This window comes from Lacerta agilis, chromosome 7 (assembly GCF_009819535.1).
Source record: "Lacerta agilis isolate rLacAgi1 chromosome 7, rLacAgi1.pri, whole genome shotgun sequence".
In the NCBI taxonomy this organism is placed as follows: Eukaryota; Metazoa; Chordata; class Lepidosauria; order Squamata; family Lacertidae; genus Lacerta; species Lacerta agilis.
Window position 1 is genome coordinate 54,025,380 of NC_046318.1, and position 26,567 is coordinate 54,051,946.

General features: G+C 39.3%; 1 protein-coding gene across 4 annotated transcripts in view; it reads left to right on the forward strand.

The window, feature by feature from the left end:
- C7H8orf34 (chromosome 7 C8orf34 homolog) overlaps window positions 1-26,567 on the forward strand; it is an 87,584-nt gene that overhangs the window by 29,514 nt on the left and 31,503 nt on the right. For all 4 annotated transcript variants that reach the window (XM_033155350.1, XM_033155349.1, XM_033155353.1 and 1 more), the window contains exons 5-8: window positions 2,295-2,323; window positions 3,311-3,480; window positions 7,063-7,229; window positions 16,754-16,889. In XM_033155350.1, coding sequence (XP_033011241.1) covers window positions 2,295-2,323; window positions 3,311-3,480; window positions 7,063-7,229; window positions 16,754-16,889 — 502 coding nt within the window. The remainder of the gene's footprint in view (window positions 1-2,294; window positions 2,324-3,310; window positions 3,481-7,062; window positions 7,230-16,753; window positions 16,890-26,567) is intronic.

A 26,567-nucleotide genomic window follows, 5' to 3' on the forward strand; every position in this document is an offset into this window, starting at 1 on the left:
ATCACCAAGCATGTTAAACCAGCTGGCATGCAGACCATCAGGCATTTTATGGCCATTAAACTGATCTGTTTAAAAAAAAAAAATATCACTCAGATATTTTTGCACCATAATGTTTTGTATTTCTGCAAACCTTGAGGCTTTGCTCAGCCTGCTGATACCCCTCTTGTACATGCGTAAAAAAACTCAGGGTTTTAGTATTAGAAAAAGAGGAAATGGATATGTCTTGGGTCCGTTGCTATTCACCATCATTACTGACGGTTTAGATAGTGTGGTGAATATACTGTAATTGTATTTGGGGGGATGCAAAGTTTTAAATGCAGTGGGTACATCATATTTGTAGATGTACCAAACCAAGATTGAGTAGGGTGGTTTTATCTCTCTTTGTAGCTGTAGCGAGCAGCTGTCTGAGTGAAGAGTGAGCTAAATTAAGTCTTTGGAGCTTGCTTCTGTTTTCTAGTTCCTGCAAACACCCACACAACTAGAGATGCCGGGATGTACTTTCATTCCTAAATTAATCTCTACAGGATTAAAAACAGATTATCTGCTGGAAGCAAAGTGTATTTTGTTCGATATGTATGTACTTTGTAAATGCAGAGTGGGGGAAAAATCCATTAATGGCTAGTATTTCCACACACACATTGATGTGTTCATAAAATGGTAATTACTGTACTCTGCAGTACGTTATGCTTTTTTCCACACAAAAGTCAATAAAAGGAAGTCATATAGACTGAAGAAAATGGTCAACGTATTGGCAGATTTGAAAAACTTTTAAGAAAATAGGAACCCAACATTTGTCCAGTGTGTTTAACAAACTTATACCATATTGATACTATGCATGCATCGAAGTGACTGGCATGAGTTTGTCCAAACTGCGGGAGGCAGTGGAGGATAGGGGTGCCTGGCATGCTCTGGTCCATGGGGTCACAAAGAGTTGGACACGACTGAACGACTGAACAACAACAACATGCATTTTTAGTGTTTAGAGGAAAGATGTTTGGCTGGATCCAACTGTGTTATTTTGATCCCATAAGGACTTTTTATCTAGCTGAAGTTTACATGAAGGGAAGGGAAGGGAGGTAACTGCTGTGGGGTTTGCACTACAAGAATGTACCTGGATAAACCTTGAGTTTATACCCACCCTCTTCCCCTCTCCTCTGGTGGCACCATGTGGAGAAGATTAGAAGCACTTGCTTCCATTTTCAACTAACTGCAGTTGCTGTTTTGGTCCAAGCCGAGAACTGTGGCTAGTGGTTAACCATGGTTTAGAGCAGGGGTAGTCAACCTTTTTATACCTACAGCTCACTAATGCATCTTTCTTGATGGTAAAATTTCCTTACTGCCCACCAGTGCTCGATGGAAGGAGGATTCAGCTTGTGCTGTGGAACCCCCTACCGCCCACCTAGAATCCTGAAACACCCACTAGTGGGCAGTAGGGACCAGGTTGACACCCCTGGTTTAGAGAAACAAGACAGGATTGTAAGCTTGTTTCCATAAACCATAGTTGAGACTAGATAGATTGTTCAGGTTCAGAAATAATGAGTAAATGAGGTTAGAAAACATAAGCAAAAGCTTCCAACCTCAGTCTTGTGATCATGACGAACAAAGGGAGGGCATGTAAGCCCTGAGGCTCTCACATGTAATGTTAAACCATTGGTTTTCAGCCAGTGTGCCATTGCACTCTGGGGCGACTTGAAGAAAGTTCAGGCGAGCTCCAGAGAGTCTTGCTTTCATTAACTTGCAGCCCATTATCTTCCTGAAATAAAACAGCAGCAAAAAAGGTGGGGAAACACTTTTGCATGATGCAGTGGCGTAGGAAGGATGGGGCGTAGGGGGCGGGGCGCCCCGGGTTCCAGGGGAGGGGGGTGACACTCGGCAGCCCCTCCCCAAACCGAGCCCAGCCGCCCGGCACCTGTTCGTACTGCTTTACGGACGGATGGGGCAGCCCCACGACCCGCCGCTTGCTCGGCGGCTTGCCCGGTCACCACAGGAGCAGCAGCGCCGGCCCAGATGGACTGGACATGCGTGGCATTTCCGTGCATGTGCAGTCCGTCTGGCGTCGTGATGTCATGATGCCCCCACCCCTGGGGGTGTGTGTGCCTCCGCCATGACGTCACGACACCGGACGGACTGCGCATGCGCGGAAACTTCTTAAAATACCCCACCCCCCAAAAAAAAATCCTCCATAAAGCTCTTTAGTTTTACACAGAGGGCATGAGATATGCAAGAAAATAGTGGCCTGGTTTATTAATTTGCTTTTAAAATACATTACAACTGTGTTCTTCTTTTATTTGTAGGCATTGCCATTTCTGATGAGATTGATAAGGTAAGGGCTCTTTCTCGTTAAATGATACAATTTCTGTGTGTGCCTCTGAGTGTCTTTACATTGAAGCAATGGAGGCACACAAATAACAACTGTCTGGAACAGATATGTTAAGGCATGCATACCATTAGTGCAGTGTTAGAAATTGAGATATGAAAGCTAAGAGCTAAATAGCACCTTAAACCTAGGTTATGGGCGCAACAATGGAATGTCTAGGCACACTTTTTTTATTAACAAGAATACAAAGCTGAAAATGAATGAACTGCAGCTAAAATATTATGTTTATTTTTCACATGGCCTAGCCCTTCCCCTGCCCACCCCTCTAATATTCTTAAGAAGCTCTCTTCTCCAATCTTCAGAGAGTAGCTGGAAGTGGGCAGGCAGAAAAAGGTCCTCCTTTCCCTCCATTCTGCAATTTTAATCTGAAATCTTATGTGCAGTACTGCGCCTAGAGCTCAGAAACTGCTCACGCTAATGAAATTCCCTATCACAAAATGTGCCCAGAACAATGGGAGTTTTGAACACTGCATTAGTGGGAAACCATTTGCACATTATTTTGAAATTCCATTTTAAATATATTCAAACAAAATCAGTTCTATAAACATAAAATGCTTCGGTATGAAAGCAGATATCTAGTGATGCGCATATATATATATATATATATATATATATATATATATATATAATGTCATAGACAGTCTTTTATTTCTTCCAGGGGCATTAGAAGAAGCCTATTGATCCTTCCAGTGTAACTCTATTATTCTAAGCTTGCATTTAATATTTCAGCTAAGATCAGAAGGCTCCCTTTCTGTTGAACCTTCAGTGCCTACTGGCGATTTTTTATAGTTAGTTTTAAACTATTTTTCCTCCATTGTATTTGTTGAGCATGATGTGTATCATTAAGAGACGATTGCCATTAAGCATTATATAAACGTTCCAGGGAGAGAATGAAAATAAAAAAGCAGCCAAAGTATCATTTTCCCTATCTAGGACACAGCAGCCTTTAATGCTCCCCTTTTACGCCCCCGTGTTGTTGGAGAATGGGTTGGCCGTGAAGAGAACGATGCAGACCCATTGGCTGCCGAAATGCTGCAGCCTCCAATACCAAGAAGCAAAATGGAACAATGGGATAGCGAAGATAGCAGCAGTCCTGGAGGAAGGTAAACTTTGCTGCTCTTATCGAAAACCTGAACATCTAAAATTGTCCCCTTATTGGTTATCTTAATACAACAACCTGAGTTTAGCCTCTCTAGCTACATACCGTATTTTTCGCTCCATAGGGTGCACTGGACCATAGGGTGCACCTCGTTTTTAGAGGAGTAAACAAGAATTTTTTTTTCTGGTTTTCCTCCTCTAAAAGCTCTGTTTTTTTGAGGATCAGCTAAAAGTTTTGCAGCTTTTTTTGCAAAGGGAAAAGCCCTGGTTTTTTGAGGATCAGCTAAAAGTTTTGCAGCTTTTTTTGCAAAGGGAAAAACCCTGTTTTTTTGAGGATCAGCTAAGTTTTGCAGCTTTTTTTGCAAAGGGGGGAAAGCAAAGCTCCTTTTGCAAAGGGGGAAAAGCAAAGAGGAAAAGCCCCATTTTTATGGGGTTCAACTCACATTTTTGCAGCTTCTAAAGGAAAGGGAGCCTTTTCTACAGTTTCCAGACAGATAATCTAATCAGCCAGTCACATGTTGCTGGGGAAACAAACAACCTCCCTCTGCAGCACATTCAACAATGGAGGGCGGGGCAAGAGGGTGGGGCTGAAAGGGAGCCGGGACTCTTATCTCTCTCCCGATCTCTTGCTGATCAGCTGCTGAGCAGGGTCCTTTCAACACCCCCTTTTCTCTTTGTAAAATAAAAAAGCATGATCCTCTTTTGGCTTCTGGGTAATTCAGCTCCAGGGACCAGCATTCGCTCCATAAGATGCACAGGTATTTCCCCATACTTTTTAGGAGGAAAAAAGTGTGTCTTGTGGAGCGAAAAATAAGGTAAATTAGACTAGCATCTGTGTGAAATGGCGGGTTTCATGAGGGTCAATAAAACTTACATTTTATAATGAGCTCTATGTAAGGCAGTTCGCCACATGCACTAAAATTAGGTCAATGAAATATTTCACTTTATGTATTTTGTTTGGAATTCTGTAGAATAACCAAGATAGCAATATTATCAACTCTACATAATAGTTCAAATCAGGTACCTATTTAGACTTGCACAAGTGTCTTTGTATAGCAACTGATTAAATGCATGTCATCTCAGAGTAACAGATCTGTTTCCAGGAGTTAATTCAATTCAATTAATTATTAAAGTATTAATTAATTACAGTGTTTACATGATTTCAATATATAATACCATCTGATTAGATGGTTATTTAATTCAACTTAATTATTTAGCCTTGAGTTTAGTAACTCTACTACTTGCAAATAATCTTTCTTTCAAGTACTAATAAAGTGCTAATTTATTAACATTGTCGGATCATTTTGAATGTTAAGTGTGATGGAGAATGTTTTTACATCAATTTTAACAGTACATTATTGGGAGCTTAAAAGGCAATTTGGTGGTTTGTCAGGAGTGGGAGCTGAAGGGCTGTTGAAGACACAGCTGTAATGAAAAATGTGAATGTTCATTTTATTAACTCCTTAGGAATACTGTGTACAGCAATTTGGATGTGCTGAACCTTCTCTGTCTCAATGAGTTTTCATTTGCTATGGTCTGAATGTGGCTGAAACTTGGTAGTAGCATAGTGCTATCTGCAAAGATTGGGTTCTGGGGAAGAGGAGTTAAATAGCTGGCCACCTAAGACTATATTTAGGGCAAAATAAATATATGCCCACAAATTTTACTATATAGTTTCTTCAAGAAGAGTTGTCTGATGATACAAGAATGAAATACACTGAAGCTATTATTTCTAGCAGTGTTTTACTTTTTCTGTTTTATCTGCTAACATGGGTTTGCATTCCTGAAACAGTTTAAATCAGCCTTTCTCAACCTTGAGTCCCCAGATGTTATTGGACTACAACTCCTATCATTCCTAGCCAGTGGGGCCAGGGGTTGGGGACGATGGGAGCTGTAGTTCAAGAACATTTGGAGAAGCTGTCCAGAGTGTCTGGGGCAACCCAGTCAGTTGGGTGGCATATAGATAAATTATTATTATTATTATTATTATTATTATTAGGAGTGAAGGTTGAGAAAGGCTGGTTTAAATTGTAGCTGTGTGGAATAGATACAATTGTCACAGGACCTGTGGATTTCAACATGGAACACTTTTGCTGCATCTCATTATGAGTATGTTACATGTTATGTGTTATATGTGGGACATGGGTGGCTGTGTGGGTTAAACCACAGAGCCTAATGCTTGCCGATCAGAAGGTTGGTGGTTTGAATCCCCGCGACGGGGTGAGCTCCCGTTGCTCGGTCTCTGCTCCTGCCAACCTAGCAGTTCAAAAGCACGAAGTGCAAGTAGATAAATAGGTACCGCCCCGGCGGGAAGGTAAACAGTGTTTCCGTGTGCTACTCTGGTTCGCCAGAAGCGGCTTAGTCATGCTGGCCACATGACCTGGAGGCTGTATGCCGGCTCCCTCAGCCAGTAAAGCAAGATGAGCGCCGCAACCCCAGAGTCGTCCGTGACTGGACCTAACTGTCAGGAGTCCCTTTACCTTTATGTGTATTGGAGTTATTTTGTCCCAAAAGTAAACACTTGGGACAAAAAAGTAAACTACTGATCCATTAAAAACTTCCTCTGTTAGATCCAAACATTTCCTTTCACACATATGACCAGAAGGAGTCTTTCCATGAGTGGAAGGGTTCATATGGATTCTGTCTTTCCGTTCCATTGTTTGCAGCGCTATAAAACACACACAGTATATATGCAGGCTTCTCATTTGAGGAATTACCGGTAATCAGACAGAACTTGTAGTTAGAGTCATTTAAAAGCAGGTTTTTTAAAAATGCTTAGCAGATCAACCTGTTCTAGCTATGTTTATGGTAACCTGTGTTTACCAACTCTACCCCCCCACCCCAAAAGGCCACCCCCCAAAAAAGTGATCCGAGTTTACTGCCATGTAAGACTTGGAGGGCATGCTGGTTAGGAAACTAGAGAAGAACTTTATGGTCTCTCCCCAACAAGAAAAGTAAAAGTCTGACTCATCTCAGATCCAACTAAGTAGTAGCCTTTCCCAGACTGATGTCTCCCATCATCTTTGACCATCGACCATACTAGCTGGAGCTGATAGGATTTGGAGTCTCAACGTTTGGAGGGCACTAAGTTGGGGAAGACCAGACTAAAATCCACACAGTTCTCACATTGATATTGTCTACATTCTGGATTACTGGTATTATAATTATATTATTTATTAAATTTGTATACCACCTTTATCTGAAGATTACTGGCCAGTTCACAACATAAAAATACAAAATGACAACACAAAATACATTAAAAAACAAGAACAGAAACAAACCAGTAACCCTCCTTGCCACAAACACATTTCAAAAGCTATAGAATGTTCAATCATATTATTTATTAATTAAATACAAAATCATGGAATAAATATGAAAGTATGGATTGAAATTATGCTTGTGGTTCCCAGCTATGTGGTCATAGCAGCCTGCCTGCAAGTCAGCTCCTTCATATGTATTATCTTACGTTGGCCGTTGTAAATAGTTTGAGTAAGATAAATTATGAATTCTTCCGAGATGTCAATGGACACCCTAGGTGCTCTCATGGAGAGACTGACAAATCAAAGAGGCAATCCTTTTTCTTCTAGTTTAAAGATGGAACCAAAGACTAAAGGATTGAAACATCAGCAGCAGCAACATAAGAAGCTACTCGCTGCCATGCTCTCCCAGGATTCGTTTGATTCTGTACAAAGCACAGCTCCATCAGTAACAGAAGAAGATATTGACAATGAAGATGATGCTATGGAACTGCTGGGTAATTTAAAAGCTTAATTCACTCACGGAGCGAGTTCAATTGTGGTTTTGTCATTGCTGCATTTACTCTGTCCCTCCTGTAGTATAATGATTGATACCTATTGTGCAAAATCCAGTGTCACTGAAAGCTGACTTTCTTTATAAGGCTGTATCACACATGGGGACATGACTACATGCTTTGTGTTCTTGGAAAAATCCCAAAGTGAAAACAAGACAGGAAATTATTGCCCTCAGGCTCTTTAGATGATGTCATAACATTCGTTTTTTAGATGTTGGGGCTAATTCAAATAAATATATGGGCCGAAAGGATAGACTTAAGCAAAGTAACCCAAAAAAGAATCCAGAGCTGGACTTTATTTTCCTTCTTTCACCTCTGTCATTACTAACTGTGTTGCCTTCCATCATTAGCAAGTCACCCATTTTCCTACAATGTCGCACTAATTTTAGCCCTTCCCTTACTCGTTTGAATGATTTGTTTCCAAGCTGTCAGCTGCTTGCCTAGCTTTGGCTGCTGCTAAAAGAATATGGTGCTCTGTTAGTCTTCCTAAAGGCAATATTATAACAATATGTATTTGGTTAAATTAATGTGCATTCCTCCCCCTGTGGTTTCATTTATACAGTTTAACTGGACTGTCTCGCACAATTTTTTAATAACATTAGATTATACAAGTTAGTGAACAACGTATGTAGCCATAGCTGACGAATCTCTTAGAAGCACAGGAAATTGCATTATACTAAGACATATTGTTCTTCTATCCCAGTATTATCTGCTCCAGTAGTTGAGACCACTAGCGAGTCGTAGCCTGATCCAAGGTGGATCACAACAGGAGCACTAGCACCATGCAAATATGTGGTAAAGAATTAAGAAATAGGTCCCCAAATGCATGTTTGAATTAAAAGTGGGTTCTGAACATGAAAACGTTGAAGACTGCCAATCTGCTCTGATTTCCAGCAACTTTCCAAGGTCTGGGTAGATGTCTGTTGCATCACCTCCTACCTTATCCTTTTTATCTGGAAAACAATTGAATCTGGTCCATCTGCATGCAAACACACGTGCTTTGTCACTGAGCTATGGTACCTTCCCATTTCTTTAATGCTGTTCTTTTTTTAAAGTATTGGTAATATTCCTTTAAAACAATAGTTTGGGTTTCTCACTACCCCCTCTTTTATTTTAGTTTAGTTGTTGGAAGTGTGCATTTTAAATACGTTCAGAAGATATATTCAATGTTATTTATGCCATGGTTTTAATTAGCAAATTATAATGAGTTTTAGTAATTGCTGTATTTGTGGCACATTCATGCCAGATTTAATGTGAGACATCTGTTAAGTCCTTTTTTCTGTGTAATGTGGAAGCTGCTAGTTTAGACCACAAACTGAAGTCTTTTTTTAAGGCCTTTCCCCCTTCTCATATACTGTTGTTGGAGCCAGTGTGCCACAGTGGTTAGAGTGTTAGACAAGAATATGGGAGACCTGAATTCAAATTATCATTCAGCCATTTAGACCCACTGGGTGACGTTGGGTTAGTCAGTCTCTCTCAGCCTATCCTTACCTCACAAAGGTTGCTCTAAGGTGGGGGGGGGTAGGAGTGGGTGAAGAGAGAACTAAACTGAAGTTACTGAAGAAATGACAGGATTAAATGAATGCATGAATGAATGAATGAATGGTTTGTGTTGATACAGAATACAATTTTATGGTTAACCAAGTAAGCTGTAATCAGAATCACTGCCCTTTTGAGAGATTGATCACTTCATTGATTCCTCCATGTCCAGTTCCTCCAACTTAATAAGTATTCTGGACTCTTGTGTAGAAAGGATACATAGAAAGAGATTAAGGCTGTTATCCTACATACAATTTTTTTAAAAAAGGTAAGCTTCTTGAACACACTGGGCTTTACTTTGGCAAATGTGTACAGAGTTGTGCTGTAAGGTTGTGGTCCTGCGAGCATTTATCTCTAGAAGTAAATCCCATTGATCTCAGAACAGAAGGACTTATGGTACTTCTAAGTGAAATTGTATAGGATTTTGCCACACATTAGCAACTTGGCTTATTCTGGTACAAAATCCATGGATAAGCCTAATTAGAAAAAAAGCCTTTTATATTCAAGTGCAAGTGGCCCAAGGGAAGAGGGAGTTGTAAAGCTGCAACATAATCAGATATTCAGGAGTTCACATGAATATGAATGTTGAACTAGCAAACTCAGTATTTAAATTAGATTATTAGAACTGGCATTCACTACTGAAAATCTGTATTTTTAGCCCTGAGTAGCAAAATATAGTTAAAGGTAACAAGACTCTGCTTATTATTACTATTCATGAATTACTATAAGCTGACTTGTTATGTACCTAGGATCAGACTATTTCCATCACTACATAAAAGGCGGCAGAGGAGAGGGGGGGTGCACCTAGCTCCAAACAGAATAAAATTCCAAATCTAATGAAAAGGTTTCCCCTTCTGGATTTCTGCTATAGGCACTTGTTAAAAGCACAGGAATACTGCCAACCGCAAGTCAGAATGGCACTGTGTGTAACTCTTAACACAGTGGTATCTCTAGTTACGTACTTAATTCGTTCCGGAGGTCCCTTTCTTAACCTGAAACTGTTCTTAACCTGAAGCACCACTTTAGCTAATGGGACCTCCCGCTGCCGCTGCGCTGCCAGAGCACGATTTCTGTTCTTATCCTGAAGCAAAGTTCTTAACCTGAAGCGTTATTTCTGGGTTAGCGGAGTATGTAACCTGAAGCGTATGTAACCCGTACCACTGTAATTTCTAGTTATGTCTGTCAGGTAAGTAATACATTACTTGTCCCACACCTTCATCTCCAAAAGGGGAAGCTGGAGATAGAACAGTATCTGACCAGAGAAGCAGCAGCTATCGCAACCTGATCCCACTGCCCCCCCCCCGAGGACAGCTGTGGGCTCTATAACCCTCCCCTCCCCCACCCTCCCCTCCACAAATGACAGCAGCAAGTCCTATACCAAAAAGCTCTCTGTTCTTTGTTCATACTCATCGGCTGTTTGCCATCTTTATTTCTGACTTTCACATGTGTTTTCTGCCTTTCTGTTCCATCTATCTGGAATAAGCCTCTTAAAATTCCTAATCAAAACCCATTTTGCCCATAAATCCTTTGCCAAACCATCATCACCTTATCTATTCTGGGCATTTTGCTACCTGTTATTCCTACCCACTAACCCACTCCTTGCATCTCTTCTATCATGCCCTATCTTTTAGTGTTGCCATTCCCATCTGAACGTAAGGCCAGCTTTCATGTTATTATTGTCGCAAGAAGCATGCTCTTAATTGCTCCACAAGTATCACCGCATTGATTTATCATGTACCAACAATGCTAGGTGCTGTGCATAATATGGAGCCCAGAGGTAACATGGTTTTTGCCCAGGTGGTTTAAAATCCAGATGTTGTCCTCTCCATTGGAGTGTGGCAACAAAGAGTAAATTTCCACTGAACAGAACAGAAAATATCCTCATTTTCCCCAAGCTCAACACAGCACAGATGTTTCTCTAATTCCACAGTGAATGGTTAAGACCTGGCAGCTATAAATCACAGCAGACAATCTGCTGTCACTTCTGAAAATTCTAACTGAAGCAGAAGTTTTATAGAAATGAATGGGGCTTGTGCCAGTGTAGCACTTTGAGGATCACTGTTTTAGTAAGGCAGACTCTATAATAATGCTGGAAACAGAGTTTTCAGTTACCTTAATGGGAGTTTTGGCTGTAGTTGGTTTTGATATATTTACATTTCTAAAGTAAGCCCTGTTTCAAAATGCTTATGAAGGCTGCATTTGGGAGTAATCTCTGAAAACAAATGGGGCCCATTTTCCAGAATACAAATTGGATTTAAAATGCCCTTCGCATTCTTGAATTAGATTGAATTCCGAGTAGTCCAGTTCTGTTAAAGTGAAGTTTTACTGAGATAATTCACATTGGCTGCATGCCTGTTGCCAATGGCATACAGTTGGTCACAGGGATGACTTCTCTCACTGGACCTGACAGGAAGTTTTCATAAAACCTTTCACCTCTTCTCCAGGGGGAGGAGTCATCCTGCCCCCCAGTCCAACCCTGTCTGCAGTCAAAGACACTTAGGTGCTTAGTTAGCCTGTGTGTTTCAACAACTTTTCAACCCCATGTGGCACTAGGGAGCGTGTACATTTTGGAATGTCATTTCCTCCGTTCTCCTCAGCTTATCTTTTCCTCTGTCTACTTGTCCTTGCTTCTGACGTTTGTCTCACTCAGTGCTTCCGTCATTTTGTGGGAAGCGTTTGGCGAGCAGCCTTTGTGGGGTGGATTTGCAGAGTTCAACCTCTGCTTCCTTGGGCCACAGCTGAGACTTGGCTGGAGCAGGCGGGTTCCACAGCTGCACAAAAGTGGATGGGACTGCCATTTTGTCTCTCAGCAGATGCGGCCACATTTAGCCCCCAAACTCCTTTTGTTGTTCAGCTTCTCTCACAACCCTTTGGAATCATGAGGGATTACTCTGCTGATCCCAAATTCCTTGATCCTTAAACTAGGAGGCATTTTAAAAACAATTATTGTTCCCTGATCAGGCCAGTGGAATTGACACAGGTCAGAGAGAAATGTTGCTTTGGTGGTTTTCCTCCTCTTCTGATAGTTAGGTCTGGCTTTTTCTATGGCTTGCCCAGGGGGACTCTCCAGTTTGCCAGTGCAATTGTGCACAGGAATGAGGCATGTTTGACCACAGTGGTTCCTTTCACTGTGGCACTGTCTTGCAGTTTCTCCTTTGCTCAATGTTCAGGGCTACGGTTTTAGAAGGTGAATCTCCCAGGTTCTTTCCCTAGGTGTGCACCTGCTCATCTTCAGAGATCCAGGAGACGATCTCCCAGGTCCTCCTGATCTGACAGCTCTGTGATAATTCTTTCTCCCCCTTCTCCTCCTCCTCCAGGGAGCCTCCTGCTAAGAGTCAGGGTGGGGACCTGTGCCTCCAACCACTGTTCTAATACAGTTGCCTATGGTTTCCCATACACCTCCTGCTCATAGTCTGCTGAGGCAGGCAAAGGGCTTCCAGTAGCTGACCTGGTCGCTGTCTCTGTCCAGCAAACAGGGAACTTGAGTTCAGCAGGTCATTCTACAGTGAATTAGGTGTGGGTTCTCTCACTCTGAGCATACTGTTCCCCAGATTAGTGGGTAGAAGGAGCAATGGCTGTGGGAGGAACTACAAAAATATCACAAATTAACCCAGCTTTTGTTTTTAATTATTCGTATTCTGGGGAGTAAGCCACCCCACAGAAGTTACTGTTACTGTCTTCTGTAGCATGGGCTAAAAAGGTATTTTCTCCCATGACATCTAAGTCCACTATTGTGCCCCTTTCTCTTGGTTTTCAACAATGCATGGAAGGCTGAATGGAAACATCACAATAATACTAAAATGGTGCCCCGAGTGACAAAGAAACATTATAGTTTCTCTAAAGAAATGCAACAGCTGTGCTTGTCTCTAGTGAGTCCACTGGTGGTGACTTTAGTCTCCCCTATGGTTATGCTTTCAGAATAATTACTGGAATTTATCAGCTTTTCAGAAGGTGTCTTCTATTGTAATATTTTTCAGAGAATGAGGATTAAATAATTTTGATGGTTATAGGTTGTTCATACCTTGCAATATTTGTCTTTTCTTTATACCAAGTGACCTATATGTCAACATGTAAAGACACTGTCTCCTTTAGAAATGTTAAGCTCAGTAGCAACTTTTGTTCCTTAAATGTCCTGGGGAAATAGGCAGCAATCCTATACATGTCTACAGCAAAGTAAGCTGGTTCAGTGTGAGTTACTCCCAGGTAAATGTGCATCCTTGTTTATTTCTGTTGGCTGTTGTTCACTATTCTTATTTTGAAATATTTTATACTGAATCAAATGTCTTAATACTATTATAGGCTAACATTTTGTTATAGAAGCATTATTTCCAGCATTAGGTTGTTGCCACTTGAGGGCACTAATGTGTTTTCTTTATAGATCCAGTAATCTTAACCAAACTTAAATGTGTGAAAAGTATCTTACTAAAAATTAGTTCTATGCAAAAAATATAAGATATAGCTCATTGAACAAAAAGCTGTGTTGGGTTATTAAACAAAAAACAAACAAACAAAAAACACTTCCAAGCCTTGGAAGAATAACCAGAATGTGTATCTTTCAATGCAATTTCTTTTCTTTTCTTTTTTTCTTTTCTTTTATATAATTTTCCAGTTTATTAACTTTATTTAACTTTACTCAAAAATTGGAGTGCATCATAACAAAAAGTATATTCAAAAATGCAAAAGTGCATTGCAAAAACAAAGAATAAATATACAATGCAATTAAATATTCAGATTCAAATTTACTTTGTAAAACCAGCTTGTCCGTGTGAACAGAAATAGTTTAAATCATGATTTTGTCATGTGGGGCTGTATATGTTTATATAGTTATTAATCACAGTAGAATTGCAGCTGTTAATGTTATTGTTAGTTCTGTAAAAATGGACAAATAAGCTCCCTTTAAGTATCTGTTTCCTTGATGCTACTACATGCTGATAATTATAAAGTTTCATTTTAATATTCTTGTCCTTATTCCTTTTAAGTTTAACATTTTATTTAGTGAGTTCAAAGCAGGCAGATCCAAAAATAAACAGAGCTCATCCTAATTCATAAATTAAGTCTTACTAACTACATGGAAATATCTGCACCTGTGTTCTTGGCTCATTTCCTTGACATTTGCCCCTCACAGTCATGAAGCAAATCTGTGCATCTTTCCAATACATAAATGGTTTATTCATCCTTTGAATTTGCTAGGATAACCTTGACGTAAGCTTGTAAATTAGCCAAGTTAGCTTTTGCTTTAAAAAATGAAGAGACAGAATAAATTCACTGGCCTTGTTTGTATGTCATGATAAGCCAAACCATGACTTTGCTCCTCCCTGGTCCTATTTGTTTCTGCAATGTGTTGAGCTAAGTCCAAGTTTGGTTTAGTATGTTCTGTGAATCCAGACTCGTGGTTAACTTCCCTACAGGCTAACCATGAGCTGCAACCAAAGTTTGTTCCTAGTTACTGCTTGTGGTTATCATTGAGAAAGTTTAACCACGAGTCTGGGTTTGGATGACATACTAAGCCGGTGTTTTTTTACAACAGTAGGAAAAGACTGAGGAATCTGGCTTAGTGCAAAGCAGGCCATTGGCTAGACCAAAACATACACAGATGTAATGGTTCTTAGGATGCAAGATGCACTTTATTGCCTTCTTGAATTAATATTAACCTGTATGAAAAGCTCAGCTAGATGTGTTCTGTGACTTTACCATGCTTGTTTAGACTCACTGATTATCAGTAAATGTTCATAGAAGCAGTTTCTTCTTATCACTAGCATTCTCAAAGATTTTAAACCTTCGTACTGAAAAATATTAAGATGTTTGGGTGTTGTATAGTGGAACCTCGGTTTTTGAACTTTATCCATTCCGGAAGACCATTCGGCTTCCAAAAAGTTCCCCCCCCCCCATGGTGGGGGGGTGGTGAAAAAGAAAAGCATTCACTTCCGGGTTGTTGGCATTTGGGTTCCGAATTGTTTGGCTTCCGAAGCGTTCGCCAACCGAGATTCCACTGTATATCCATTTCTATTTTCTTCATAGAGGCATTTTCTTATTTTCAATTTGGTCCTTCGGAAAGGTTCTGTGATATTTAAAACCACCAGCAACATGGTGGCTGAGATCTAGAAAACCGCACAAGTAATTCTGTGTGCCCAAGGAGGTTATTAACTTACCTTTCTTGGGCACAATCACCCCATGTAATATAACAAACCACTTTCAAAATTGGAAACATTTTCAAAAGCCGTTTGTGATGAGGCATAGGAATCTACTGTTCAGTTATGCCCTCACCCCCCCCCCCAAAATCCCTGTATGCATATTTCAGTTATTGAACTTACCTAGGGTAATCCTTTGGCTCCTAGGCTTAGACTACCTTAAAATATTACAGTTTAAGATTTATAAAGTGCACCTCTATATAACTCCTAATTTAATAGCATGAAATCATTTAAAACAATCCTTAGTACTGTTCAGTATAAATTACTGTTGATCTTACAGATGGTTACTGTTTGATTAATTTCATGATTTGCCCTACCTTACTATTTTTAGAGTGGAAATGGCATGCATCAGCAGACTTCTGGCAAACTAGCAAAAGTTGACTCAACAAGAAACTAGTTGAGTAAACTATGAAGACATAAAGAAATATGAGCAAGGCATTCAAGGCTAGGTCAAAATTTGATTTAACGCTATATAAACAGCTGCACTATATAGCCATGTGTCTGAAAAAAAATCGGCTACCTCAACAATATGCCAGCGGTAATGAATTCAGCGTTTGTTTATCGGCAACAATTTCTTAAAATATGGTAGTTGAAGATTCCCCCTTTCCCTCCTACACACAAAGCAAACACAAATGTGTTTACAGTGGAGTTTTATTGAAGAAACATACGACAAACAATCTCCTGTGAACTTTGGCTGGTTTTTCAGAAACCAGTATAATTTAGAAAACAGGCATGCTTTTTGCCAACCCCCAAAATGATGCCTCTAAAAATAATATCGCACAGATCTGCATACCCTTCTGAGTGTGTACCTTTTCCTCCTATAATGCTTTGTTAGGGTGTGCTTGATCAGGGATAGGGAACCTCAGCCCCCCAGCAACCAAATGGAGACTTGGCTTCTCTACCTGGGCTGTCCCCTGGCCACACCTCGCCCCTGCCCTGCTTTGCAGCCTCCTTAAGTGTTATTGCTTGTCTTGAATGTATCCTTTTAACTCTGTTAAAGCTTCTTGCTTGCCTTGGTGAAGAATAGAGAAGGATGTATGGGTAAATTAGCATTTGCTGTTCCATCCACTTTTGCTTCTGGCCTTGCCTTCTACTGGCACCTGTCCTCTGGAATGTTGCCTGGACGGGAATATAAATACAAAGGAGGGGAAGACAGAAGAATACTTGGAGAATCTGCAACCTTTAACCTGGCAGAGAGCCCTTCAGATGCCCTGTACTCCTAAGAATCATCTACCAGAATGTATGCATCTAGGAGTTGAGTGCCTTTGTGACAACCCGCACATACATATTTTCATTATTGTCCATACATTGCGTTATTTCCTTCACCCACATATATCTGCATTATTGCAAACCCTGGCTTTGACTGGTGGGTGGGTGGGTGGCATTCCATGCTTGTGGTTTTGAAGATTCCCTACCAACCTGGTCCTTGCCTCACGTTAAATAATTGTCTTTCACAACAGGCTGACAAACTAATGGTGAATGGGAATTTAAAATTTATTTTTATTTTATTACCTTTTCCTCTCACCTTCCCTGGAAAGAGCTCAAGGCAGTGTGCATAGTTACTCCTCCGTTTTATCCTTGCAACAACCCTGTGAGGTTTTTGATACAGAGAGAAAGTGTCTGGCCCAAGGTCACCCAGTAAGATTCACAGCTGAAGCTGCAATTTATATGTTCCTAAAACAAATACGTTGTTGCAAATATTTACTTAGTGATATACTTGCTTCTTTTTTGAATTTGCAGAGGATCTTGATGATTTAAGAATGGAAGGGGTAACCAGTGTCATTTCTTGTGGGAGCAAATTTAACCAAACCCGAAGTACACATACAGCTGAACCACAAGCCAAGGTCACATTGAACATCTGTGCTAGGTGTGCAAGGTAAATAATGAGATTTTTGTTTCTTTCTTTGTGCTTCCCCAGGGGCAAATGCTTATTGCAGATTGGAATTTGCAACAATTTCGCCCAGCTATCTAAAAGAAAGGAGAGGATACATTTTTAAATCTTCAATTTGGATAGAGGAACTGTTATTTTTATCCCCGACTTTCAGTGACATTAGAAATTAATTTAATAATCCTAAATTCTAGACACAGAGAAGCCACAGTTGCTGGCTTCAGCTTTGAGAAACAGTGGTGTCTGGTGTTTTGTTGAAAGAGGAGGCTTTCTTAATTAAAATTAAATCTTGAGTGGAATTTTATCAGGTCTTAGGACTTGGCAAGTTCATAAGGAGGAGCTGGGGTTGATTAGAGCCTTTGGCAAGCCAGAGATCTTTCCCTTTTAGCATGGACTGTTAACACATTTTTCTGTCTACCATTTGACTTGATTTGTGGATTGGAACAGGATTGCTCAAGTTACTTTTGCTGACACCATTCACACTAACAATGTACCAAATTGTTTCACGTACTTATCAACTTATGTCGCAGCTTGGAACTATTTTCAATTTTCTTTCTCTGAATTTGATTAGTTACCTGAATTTCTGCGGCTTTGCAAAGATGATCCAGGGTATTTATGGCTTCAAAATGCACCTGTGTAAATTAAGATTCAGTTGCTTGTGTGTTTGTGGGGGATTTCATACAGTTGCCTTTTAACACTTCATAATCCTATCCTTCTGGAATGAACCTAATCAATATGGAATCTTTCTGGCTTTGGAAGTTATTTTTTTCCATCTAAAGTATGAGAGCAAAAAAAGCAAAGCAGCCAAATCAGCTAAGAAGGCAATAATAACTGTGAGCCCTTTGATTATTGTTATTTTTAAAATGAAGACTCGTTTTTGAAAAGGAATTTCACGTGACAAAACTAGCCAACTCAATCACTTTAGTGTTTAGCAAGAACGTTATTTGCGGGGTGGGTGGGACAGTTCTAACTTCTTGACTTCTGCTGCTGGCTATTCTACTGTGGTACTGCAGATAAAGTTAAATACCGTTAAATAAAGGGAACCTGTGATGGCATCAGGATGAAATTTGAGCATGTTCCAGTCCTGTTTTTAAACTTCATCCTCTTTGATTTGAGGCTGCCACTTTTTGACAGCTGCCTGCTTGGAGATGCTGATTGAATAACACTTCCAGAAATGGCCCCATGCCCTTGCGTGTAGAATCATAATGTAGTGCTGTCATTGTTAGAGAAATCTTCCCCACCATTTAAGATTTAAACCCTGCAATATAAATCAAGATGCGGTTTTACATCCCTGACCCATAGCTGTCACCGCTGATACTTAGTCCTCTCTTGATTACACCAAAAGACTATTCTGTCAGTCTTTTGCTAAATCAAATGGAACAAAATGCTAAGCCTTATCTGCCCAAACAACCAAATAACATGACAAAACCTGACTGCCCTCAGATGACAGAATTATCTATATGTTAAATTCTGAGCTTTGTCTAGCCTTGACTGCTGCCCCAGAATTTGCCCTGATTAAATGAGGTGAGGATTTGTCCTTTTTACAGTGTGGGTGAGGGACTTGACTGCAGAAGAAGCAGAATTTATAGCTGAATGAGAACTTGCTCTGTTTATAAACCTTTTTTTGGATTATATGATATATGCTCTCCATCCCATTGCACAGTGGCGGTATGTGTATGATGCCACTGTTAGGTAGCAATTGCTAGGTGTACTGTAATTATCTGATATGGCTTGAAGTACCTTCTGTTCTGTAATCACTGACTCTTTGAGTAATGCAGTGCCCTGATATCCATATGGCCTGTTTAGGTCACCAGATGACCTTAACAGATGAGGGATATTTGTTGAATGCAGGCTACAGTGTAAAAGAACATGACACAATGTCATGGGACTCAAATATCCGAAGGATTCCCTCTATCATCCTGCCTGTGCCTTAAGTTTGTTGAATGAGTTTCTTCTCCATGATCCACCACTGGGTGAGCTGTGCTTTGTGGTGTCACAAGAGAAATCTTTCTCTACACTGGCACCCTACTTGTGGACTGTCCCCGCCTCAAAACTGTGGGTGATGTTGATACTTTAATCAAGTTAAGCCATACTTGCTTTGCCCAGGCATTCTCAGTGGTTAGTTAATTGGCATTTGGGTTAGCCTCTCCTGTGTTTTCAGCTGCTGCTATTGGTTAAAATGAATTTTATGGTTTTATTATAGTGTGATACCTCATTTGGTTAGAGCATGGTGCTGATAACACCAAGGATACAGGTTCGATCCCCGTATGGGACAGCTGCATATTCCTGCATTGCAGGGGGTTGGACTAGATAATCCCCAGGGTCCCTTTCAATTCTATGATTCTATTGTGTATTTTTATAAGCTGTATCCCATTCTTGTATATGTATAGATGAAGGGCAGGTTATAAATAACAATTCACAGATAAATCTTAGTGTAAGTTCTGCAACCTAGGTGAGAGGATTTCCATATATCATGACCATGGATTACCTATAACTATAAAAAATACATGGAGCAGATTTTTTGTTTTACATTTTTGGAGTATTTATAAAGTGCTAAACAAGGTTGTCAATTGGTTTTACTCAGAGAAGATCCACTGAAATTAATGAACATGACTATGTTAGTTTTATTAATTTTGATGGGTCTAGTTGAGTATCACATCCCACATTCTCAAGGTGGGTTACAATATGTTACGGGATTTTTTTTTTTAATTTGACTTGCATTCTCACTGTGGCAAATCTCTTTATTGCAGATCTTGCCAATAGATACTTGGGAATGAAACACTTTTTGTTGAACCCACAAAAGTATGACAATTTCTGCTTGCAACTTTATACAAAAGAATGAGTTACATGTAATTTCAAAATAAATAGAATTCCTTAGATCACTGTCACAAATTATATGATCTGAATGAAATTATAAGAAGACTACTATATGTATGCCAAGTTTGTTGGTAAGCTTTGAAAATACTTGGACCTGGAACTAGATAAATTACACGTAAAAAGTCAACAACACTAAACATGTTAGGGAAATGAGATGTATCCAATCACAACAAAATTCTTGAGATAGCTAGCATGCTGTATAATTTCCCATGCAATCTTTGTAGCAGCACTCCGTGATGCATGTGTAATTACCATCACTTGCACCTTGGCTTCATAATAGATGGCTAAATGTCACATAAATCTTTATTGGAAGCCTCCTGGTGACATGAAAATGTGGAGGAATTCATGAGTTCAGGGATTATGAAGTGAATAAAAGGTTTGTTAATACCTCCTTCTCTGAAAAAAATATATGTCCTGTTGACTTCTGTGGAGCATACTTCTAAAAAAACAAATAGAAGATTCGCCTGTAAGCCTTAATCCTAAATGTACATCAAATTTAGTGAACACATTTTCAATCAAATGTAGGGTAGACTGTAAATTTATAAGCACACAGTTACTTACACTTATATCCCATTTGTTTTCAGTAGTGCTAACTATTTACTGAATTGTGCCTAAATGAAAAATGTGTGCAATAAACCAAGAACTACTATCGTTTCGAATCCCATGCTGCTAAATCAATTTCATGGTGAACTCCCTGTGAATTTCCCCTTTTGAAAGAAATGGCTAAGTCTCATTATTTCCAAAACCCTAGCTTTGTCATGGGAAACAAACAACATAAGACAGGAGATTTATGTTCCAGCTTAACCAAAATCTCATGGGGCATAGAATTTCCCTAGTTGACCACATTTTCCCACTGAGTAAATCCAGAAACAACATTGAAAAAAAGTTGATGTGATAATCAAAACATTCTCTGTTAAAGAGTTATAGAGTCTGTCAAAAGGAATTGCTCTCTATGTGAAGGAAAAGGAGGAATAGCTGCAGTCTTAATTGTCCTTCTGTTGCATAATCTATTAAGAGATTATATAGTCCTACTGAGTCTGTCTTAAAGTTGTTCTAGTCCTTTAAAAAACAAATATCTGCAACTGTTTTCTGCTTGCTTTGACACATGCAGTTATTGCTAAGAGGACAATCCAAGAATCCTATTTGCCTAATTTTGTAAAGAAAGTATCAAAATGTTTGTTCTGTTGACTATTTGGTATTTTTTGGTTTCGTGCTTTTAAATCACAACCACACTTTTAATATTGACCAGCTATGTATGGGACTGTGACTTACGGCACTGTGTATTGCACAAATAGTATTGTACAAATGTACAATCTATAACATTAGAACTTCATAGATAAAATGGGGAAGTTTTCAAGGCAGTATTTCCCCTCTCTTCCATTTATAAGCAATGCATCTGTTTCTGAAGCAGAATCTAATACATAGTAGTAGTAGTAGTAGTAGTAGTAATTTTATTTATCACCTTCACCCTAAGGTCCCAGGGTGGGTTACAACTCTTCAGTGAAGATAAGAAGTTAATTGTATGACAGAAAACTTTTAGAAATTTATTTTAAAGTACATGTTGAAAAGTAATTAGTTTGAATTCCTTTCTTTACATGTTAATATGTTTGTGATGCTGAAGTAGGTACGTGGCCATATTTTATAGAGGTATATCTTAAATATGTTCTTTTCCTTTTCCCTTTTTCCTTTTAAATTTAGCAGATGGATCCTTCAGTCCCAAATATTAATATTTAATTCAGTAGAAAGTATACTTAACGTAACAGCTGAGCAAGGTGAATTTACACAAAATTATTTTGTTACCTGTGGTAGTAGACACAAGGTCAGTTATTGTACTAACTTGATTTTCCTGTCTTGTAAAAGTTGGAAATTGTAACCAATTGCAGGAAATTATTTTTCTAATGTGAGATAATGGCTTTAAGCAAGCGTCAGATAAAAGATTGCCCTAGAATGGAATAATTCCTGATCTTTGGAAAACATTTGATAATTATGATTCTTTACAGATTCTGTGCTCTGGGAAAATGTATTATCACTTTTGGTGCTTAGGAGGAATGCCTGTTAATTTAGATACACAAGCAACCACATTTCATAGCTTTCGAAAATGTAAGGAAAAACCCTCGCAGAAGAAGTTTCCTCCTGAAAATTTCAATGTATGACATTTCCTTAGGTATTAAAGCATTGTACTCTGATACACTGAAATGTTGTAGGGATTTGGAAACAAAATTGATAGCATAGGTGGCCTTAAATAATTTTTAAAGTGACTAAAAATCCTCACCATCAACATCAGTTTAGCCACCCTTTGCCATGAGGTCCCAGGGTTACAACAATATGACATCCAGCATTAAAAACAGTTTAAAACAAATTACAAACAAATATGGGCAAGCAGGTGTATTGGTAAATATACTAACATAGAAAAACATCCAGCTCATTCATATAATGAAACTGAAGATGATACATTTTTGAATGATTTATGTTTTCAATAACGAAGGATGTAGAACACAGGAAGCAAGACAAGTTTTGAGGTGAGGCATGTTTACACAGGTGTTGGATCAGTCTTTACAGTTTGGCTGTATTGATTTGATTACTGTAGTGGCACAAACAGGAATTTGTTCCACTGCAGTTACATAGATTTCTTTGCTGTAATTTGGCTCTGTATGGAATTGGCTTGGTGTTTACATTATTTACTTCATTGAATAATTTAGAGGAAACCAGTCGTCTGTTTTCAAAAGTTCTCTTCTGGCTTACGTTAGCATATGCAAGTTTATTGTGCCTTATATTGCACCCTGGAAATTGTAGTTCCCATCACTAGTCATCACTGTGAGCTGGTCAGAAATTTAACCCATTCCCACGTTTTAGATCTGTACATGGTACAGCAATCTTAATTATGGATGTTTATATTTTAATACTTGTGCAATTGTTTATTTCAGTTTTTTGTAAACTACTTAGAAGACTATTTTGGTATTAAATGGTATATAAATTAATAAATCATCATCATATAAGAAGTTTCCAATAAACTTCTTTATTGTCTCAATTAAAGAGAAATTGCTTACCAAGCAAAAGGCTACTTGATTGTAGAATCATTGAGTTGGAAGGGACTCAAAAGTCCAATTCAACTGCTAAAGCATCATCCCTGATAGGTGACAATCATTCCTGTGACTTAAAAAACTCTAATGAAGGTGAGTTCAACACCTTCTGCAGCAGTCTTTTCCACTATTGAACATTCTACTGACAGGAAGCTGTTCCTAGGGTTGAGCTGAAATCCCCTCTTTTGTAATTTGAACCTCTTGGTACAGGTCTTACCTGCTGAAGCAACAGATAATGAATCTGCTCCATGTGTGTGCAGTAATTTAGAAGGATGCTAAACAGCAGTTAGGAAGGAAAAAATGTTCCTTTTGGAATTTTAAGACAAAGTTGATATATCTTTTCATCAGACATGACAGGTCAGGCACAGGCTAAATTTAAGAAAAGGTTGAATTGTTCCATTACACAGGAAGTTAATTCTAATTCTAATACTAATGCTAGCTATTGGATGGAGGGAAAAACAAGAGAAGAATGTATGGATACTTCCTCCACATGGTTTTATAAAGATGCAGTGGGAAAGAAGGGATGTGTCTCATACAAATGCTGTTTTCTATCTCTCCCCACTTTTCTGGCTTGGAATGCTAAGAAGCAGTCTACTATTATTGGCTTGTTTTAATAGCAGATTACAACTGTCACTGGTTTGTATCAGAAGTAATTTATAAAGGACTTCCAGTAAGATTTTGTTTACTTTTCACTGGTGGTATGTTTCAGGGGAGGCTGAGATTTTTCTTTTGTATCTAAAATAGAAAATGAAACTTATTTTCAAACAACAACAACAAAAACCCTTATTTCCTTAACCAGGCTATATATTTGCCTGTAGCAAGTAAGCATGCTTCTTAAGAGAAGCATGATCAGTTGTATTATTTGACTCCAGTGCTCTTTGGTGGCCTGTCTCTGACTGTTTTACTGTGAAAAAGCAATAGTTTGTTGTTTGTTTGTTGTTGTGTTTACTAACCCAGTCTGCTAGCATTATCTGCGGTAGAAAATACACCCATGCCAAAATTCAGTGCATTTCTAAATCATTTTATGCCACATGTGGTTTTTTTGTTTTGTTTTGTTTCTAGAAGGGTAATTCCATGTTTATCTTTACGAATCACAGAAAAAAGTGTAATGTGCTGTAAAACCCTATGCATGTCTACTTATAAGTATTTTCATTTAACTCGAAGGTAAATGTTTACAGGATTGCTGATGCAGTGTTTTGTAACAGTGACATTTGTTAGGCTGAATAACCTATCAAATTAAAGAGAATCTTTAGTCTTCAGTGGAAATTTTGTACCAACATCTGAAACCTAGAAAGGTTAGTACAGTGGTACCTTGGTAGTCGAACAGCTTGGCTCCCAAACAAATTGGCTCCCAAACGCCACAAACACGGAAGTGAGTGTTGCGGTTTGCAAATGTTTTTCAGAAGCCAAATGTCCAACGTGGCTTCCATAGCTTCCAATTGAGTGCAGGAAGCTCCTGCAGCCAATCAGAAGCTGCACCTTGGTTTTCGAACCATTTCGGGAGTCCCAGAACGGATTAAATTTGAGAACCAAGGTACCACTGTATTTCATATTAAGATAATATTGAGGCCTTAAAGTTTTATTTGTGGCTATTGCTATAGTATGTGGCCTAAAGCACCATTTACTATAGTAAGTGGTCTGTATAAAATAGATGCTCCTTTTTCTAAATAAACTAGTGGGCAATGCATATTTTAAAACCCAGTATAATGTGAAAAATCAGACTTCCAAAACTAAACCAACACATATGTACGTATATCCTTCAAAATCTAGGTGACTCATGGCTCATTTGCCCAATACAGTTTTTGCATGGCTGAGCATTCCCTAAATATGTGCTTAGCAGCACAATCCCATATATGTCTGTTCAGAGGTAAGCCCTGTTCAGTTCAGTGAGTCTTACTCTCAGGTAGTTTTGTATAAGGTTGATCTAAGTGTCCTGTTATAGGCTGGAGCCTACAGAAGTTTGCAGCAAGAGTCCAGGATAGACTGTGGTGGTCAGGACCATGGACAGCACATTGTGGCAGCTGGTTTCAAGGTTAAACTGGATGCAATTTAAGGAAACAGTGCTTGAAATGTTGCTCCACCAGAATCAACTATGGCCTCAAATAGTCCTGCAGGAAGGTGAATGTCTTACAGCGGTGGAGTGGACACTTCCAAGGGATTGAGTCTTTTGAGTCACAGGAAGGAAGAAAGATTACCTCCTCATGCAGAGTGGATGGATACATCACCAGTGGAGCTTCCCTTCCATGGGAGCATCCTATATGCTGGTTGCTTTGGAGGCTTTCTCCTCAGATGGCTCCTAAACCCTGTCTTCCACACCCATTGTCATTGGATCCCTTCTCTGATAGCATGGGGAGCCTAGTCTTGGGCCATCACATTGCATTAACAAAACTAAAATAAGATGAGCATAAATTTGAAGGATGGCAGAAATAGTTTCAACCTCCAGTCTTGAAATTCTGAGGGATTTGCTTTTAGGGCAGAGAATGAGCATTCAGACTAATTCCATGTATAATGTATATTTTCACCCTTCATGTATGAGATACATTCACATAGATATAGCCCAGAATCTGTAGGCTATTGAACTTGGCACTCCGCATGCAAAGCAAGTCTCTCCCCCTCTCTCACCAATCTGAGCTCTATTCTCCAAAGGACCTGTCCTGAAGGTAGGGAAACCCTTTGAAGAAGCATTCAGTGCAGTGGAGTGAGCTAGAAGGAGGGGAAAAAACACCTTTTGGTATACTTAGTAGATTCCAGTGCTCAAATCAGTGACTGATCTGTGACTAGCACAGGTAGGAGTAAAGAAAGTGGAGTCTTGGAAAGGATAGTATGGCTGCTGACAAAAGTGTTTTGTGATGGACCTGCCATGGCCAAACCTTTCCCATGCTTACCCTGGTCTGCAGCAAAATCAAGGAAGCCACTTACCGGTAGTTGGTTTTTTTGCTTGTTCTCTTAAGATGTAAGTGGCAGCAGGGAATTAGAGGTGGCAATGGGGACGGGATGAGAAAGTAAAGATGCAATAGGGTAACTAAAGAGGAGGAGTAAAGTAAAGATGCAATAGGGTAACTAAAGAGGAGGAGGAGGAGTCTGAGGAGGAGGAAGGGAGCAGTAACTGGTGCATTAGGAAAATTACATGTTCCTGAGATCCTAATGCCTGAGAGATTGCTATAGGGAAGGGGAGAGGAGCAGAGAGGTGGTGAAAGGAGACATTTTTCTCTGGCTCAGATTAAAACCTGAGCTAGGCTTGGAAGTACCTGAAGATGGGAATTTTAAATCACAGAAATTTGTATTTCAACTCAAAGGACTACACACATTGGGGCATCACTAGACTCATGTGTTGTGCTTCTTCATTGGTGAACCAAAAATGGCTGTTGTTTTTAGTAATCATTGAATGTGTACAGGAATGAGCTCAGTTCATTGAATACCATTTCAGGAAATACAAAATGAAATTCAGGCTATGTTAACATATTTATGGGAAAAAAGAAGTTATGTAGATGTTCCAGATGGATTGTGTCTCACATTTCTAAAACTCTGCAAGATGTAGAAACTATTGCCAAACTTTAAATGAACATTCTTTCATATTGTGATAATCTGCTGTAGAATTAGCAACTGACTTCCCTAGAGCTTCAGGCTGTAATGGGTAATTACTTACAGTTCCCAGATAGTCTTCTATATTAAAAAAATATCGGAAGAGTGAAATTGATGAGGTTTTATC